Source organism: Branchiostoma lanceolatum, chromosome 3 (genome assembly GCF_035083965.1).
Source record: "Branchiostoma lanceolatum isolate klBraLanc5 chromosome 3, klBraLanc5.hap2, whole genome shotgun sequence".
NCBI lineage: Eukaryota > Metazoa > Chordata > Leptocardii > Amphioxiformes > Branchiostomatidae > Branchiostoma > Branchiostoma lanceolatum.
In genome coordinates this window covers 10,132,023-10,136,200 of record NC_089724.1, presented here as the reverse complement: position 1 = coordinate 10,136,200, position 4,178 = coordinate 10,132,023, and the positions used below count along the sequence as shown (strand labels likewise).

General features: G+C 42.8%; 1 protein-coding gene across 1 annotated transcript; it reads left to right on the top strand.

Moving 5' to 3' along the window:
• The first annotated feature begins 267 nt into the window (after positions 1 to 267).
• On the top strand, positions 268 to 2,399 carry LOC136430142 (uncharacterized). Its single transcript, XM_066420465.1, has 3 exons — positions 268 to 484; positions 809 to 1,201; positions 2,025 to 2,399. Exons 1-3 carry the CDS (start codon positions 331 to 333, stop codon positions 2,306 to 2,308), a joined length of 831 nt encoding a protein of 276 aa, XP_066276562.1. The 5' UTR covers positions 268 to 330; the 3' UTR covers positions 2,309 to 2,399.
• The last annotated feature ends 1,779 nt before the right edge of the window (positions 2,400 to 4,178 follow it).

The window sequence follows — 4,178 nt, the reverse complement described above, 5'->3', positions numbered from 1 at the left end:
TCTTCATTTTCATCTTCCCAATACCACACACCAAATACCGTTAAAATCCATCTATAGTTTTTTTAGTTATGCCAGCAAAAATAGACGGAAGTGTAGACACATAGACACACATACAGACACACATACACACACACACACACACACACACACACACACTAACAGAGAGAGAGAGAGAGAGACGCACACACATACAAACAAACGCACGCAGACACGCACGCACACAAATAACAAACAAATAATGTTTTTTGTAAAGTTGAAATGCATTCTAGTGGTGTCAAACAGACTGCGACACAGTGACCTTCCTACCGGCCAGACATCTGTGTGATTCCCATGACCTTGAGACAACCACATAAACGTCGGTGTAAAAACGGCCCCTCACAGACTCACTTCACGGCGTGTTATCAAGTGACTCAACAGACAGCAGAGATGTGGAAACATTTGCTATTCTCCGCCGCTACTTTGGCCTGGACGGCCTCTTCACAAGGTCGGTAGAACATCATGTAAATTTAGTTCGTGTTGATGCTTAGGTAAGACCATAACAAGAAGATCGGCGAGAATCTTGACGGGGGGAGGGAATCATAACAGACAACCTCACAGAAAATCCCGCAAAATACAAGATAGTTGAAATTTAATTTCACAACTCTATAGACTTATGACTTGACGCCCTCTACTTCTTCCACGTCGCAATATTTACCGGTCTACGAAGGAACGGTGCATGTGTGTTCGGTATCAGTGTACATGTGTTCAGAATCAAGCACGAAAGGTCAAAACAAAGCCTATGATATTGCAATTTGTCTTTTTCATGCAGGACAGGAGTTTCTGACAACCATAGATGGTTGGGAATTCTTCAAGGTTCCTTCTCCAGGGGTCATGTCCAATACCAACGTCAAGGCGACGTGTGAGGCAGCGGGAATGAGCTACCCCTGCTATGACGTGAGTGAAACCTGTGACCACGGCAGACACTGGACACCAGGATGCATCAGCTTTAACGTCGACGGCGGGCACCTGAGCTGCCACACCCCGACCGTCCTGTCTCTCGCCTTGTGCGGCCACACCATCCCCAGGTACTGTCAACAGCTGGACGACACGTTTGTGTACAACCCCGGGAGCTGGAGCGGGGACAGCGCCTACGGAACGGACTTTCAGACAGCCTCCAACCTGTTCGGGGCCTTCCACCACGACAAGATTGCCTTGTGTGCAGGTGAGGGAAACTGGCCTCTATCTGGGTACATTAACTGTACTGTACAGCAGTAAGCAAGTCGTATTTGGCATTGGGTGCTTTGGCGCATTTGAACGACATGGAATTCGTTTCTCTCTCTCTTTTATACCGATTGTTTGTATCGTGTTGAGCAAAGGCATTCAGCTTAACTTGAATAAGTAACTTTAAAAGATAGCAATAAATGTTACGTTAATAGGCAACATTGCAGTTGAATGATGTTAGATAACAGGTTTCAAGCCATTGCTGATTACAAAGAACAGATCAAAATAAGCTAGGGCCAATTTGGCCCTTAACCGTCATCCATTACCCAATAACATGACGTTATTCCAATACGTTGCAAGTGAGAAAAAAACAATGACTAAAAAACTGTCTTTTTGTCGTCACGTTTCCCTTTCCTTGCCTTGGCTCTACTATCAATCTAACCATCATTGTTTTACGTTTTCTGTTTACTTTAATTCCGTGCTGCCGAACGTGGAGAGTAAGGCAAGGGCTATGTAATCAAGCCATTACCGGTTGTGGGCTAACATTTAGTAACGGATATATGCACACGACATGAAGGAAATGATGTAAACATCTGCAGCAAATGTTTTGTTTTTCAAATAATAACAAAGTACATGGCTGTAAAAGATATGATGCGGTCCAATCATGTTATCTACACGTTATTGTCATGCTTTTGAAAATGATTTTGTGGATGGTTGATGTTTGGTTATTAATAGCGAAGCCAGTGTCAATCATAACAAAGGACAACACAATATGTATCAAAGTAACAGATGATGTTTTACCTGTTTTTTCTCCCTTGTTTCAGTGGACCCCACCAGCGCCCCAAGTGCCACTGACGTTCCCAAAGTCACTGACGTCACCGACGTCCCCGACGCCCCCAGCGTCACCGACGTTCCCAAAGTCACGGACGGCACCGACCGCCCCGACGTAACAGACATCCCCAAAGTCACTGACGTCACCGACGGTTTCGACGTCACCGACGGTTACGACGTCACTGACGGATACGACGTCACCGACGGTAACGACATAACCGATGTCCCTAAAGTCACAGATGGCCCCGACGGCCCCATCGACGTCATCACAGGTTGAATTCTCGAATATGAAGGGGTCCACGGCTGGCACGTGAAGGGTGCTCAGTAATGATGGTCGAATAAATGTAGAATTACGCAAGAAACCTTCATTCATAGTGTCTGAGCTGTTGTTGGGTTACTTTAAGAAACGTTTGATATGTTGTTGCCCAAAGATACTTTGAAACTGAAACATTCGAAGCCGGAGTGGCTTACAGATAGAGAGACAGACAGACAGGTAGACAGACGGTTCGTATTTCCACAAATAAGGGTCACTGCCCATAACGAAGTTTAATACGTGTATATCTATAAAAATGTCTTTGAGTTGGAAACTTGTACAAACAATTGTCTTACAGTATTCTAAAACGGCTTTTGACATAACCTAAATTCTAATTAATCGTATAAATATATAACAAACATTGAATTTCCGGCGTAGACATGTATCAAACATGGGGTGACTATAGGGCGATCATATACGTACGGAGAGAGAGAAAATATTTGAAGAAAGAAAAAATAGAAGCCGTATATTGATTAGTCTTGTTGAATGAAAACATGCAGCACTGCGCAGAGCGCGTGTCCTGTCATGTACGGCCGGATTGGCAAACACACAGTAATGAAATAGCAGTGTCAGACTAATAAGAGGTGACTATACATTTTAAAAGTTTAGAATCTGCTATGAGACTCGTTCACATAAAGTACCAACAGTACCTTTAAACACGCGTAACTCTGGAACAAAGCACGGTATTTCAAAGCGGCTGTCAGATTGCTAAGAGACCTTTCAAGTGAGCCCTAGTTTGGCCTAGGGTTTCGGAACGCTCCTAGATCCTGTAGTTCCAGAACAAGCTGCTAGGGGTGCCAAACCTACGTCACTTCTTTCTGGATTGTTCAAATCAAAAGATACAAAAATAGGTTCGACTGCAATATCATAACAAGCCGCTAGGGGCCCCGGAATCTAATCAATTAGAGGCCGCATCACAAAACTTACCTACGTATCAAGTCTCAGAACAATCCATCCAAGCCTTGTCGGGCTGTTCACACACACACACACACACACACACACACACACACACACACACACACACACACACACACACACACACACACACACACACACGCGCGCGCGCAACTGGCTGAAATATAATCTCGTTTTGCATGGAGGTAATGAATTATATCCAACCTTCACTGCACAGACGTTGTAGACCTGGGCTTAAGCGTAGTACCAGACCATTTTTGTAAAAGCGATTGTAACCGGGACTTTTTACACTAGGGTTTATGTCTTCTGACAAATAATTGAATGATAGCCTAAAACTGCGAACCGATCATGATACACGTTTTCCAAAATACGAGGAAGCCAATATCTGACACCAAACTTTATTGCACTGCAACTGCATGACAAACTACGTGTAAATAGTACGTAACATAACAACAATTCTCATCATTATCATATATACCTTTTCGTTAAAATGCCTTATATCGCACATCCTCTGATGTATTAGTACATCTGATCAATCGCGTAATTATCGGATCTCGTTATTATCGTTATTATTTCACTGCAACTGCATGAAAAACTACGTGTCAATAGTACGTAACATAACAGCAATTTTCAAATAACTACATTGAAATAGCAATAGCGAGGAGCTAGAATAGTGTTAAAATTCTCCGTCGTCAAGTCATATAATCTGACTTAAGGTAATAGTCAAGATATTAAATATGTTTAGTTTTAAGTTTAGGAGCTACTGTCTTATTACATTTTGACGCACACATATTTACCTGTACATTTATCTGTCTGTTTTTTTTTAATTTCAGTCAACGTCCGTTAACCTTTATCTGTCATTTTTCAGGGCAATAGCCAAGTGGCACCCGTTTAGCAAAATTTTGAACCAGTATCTTTG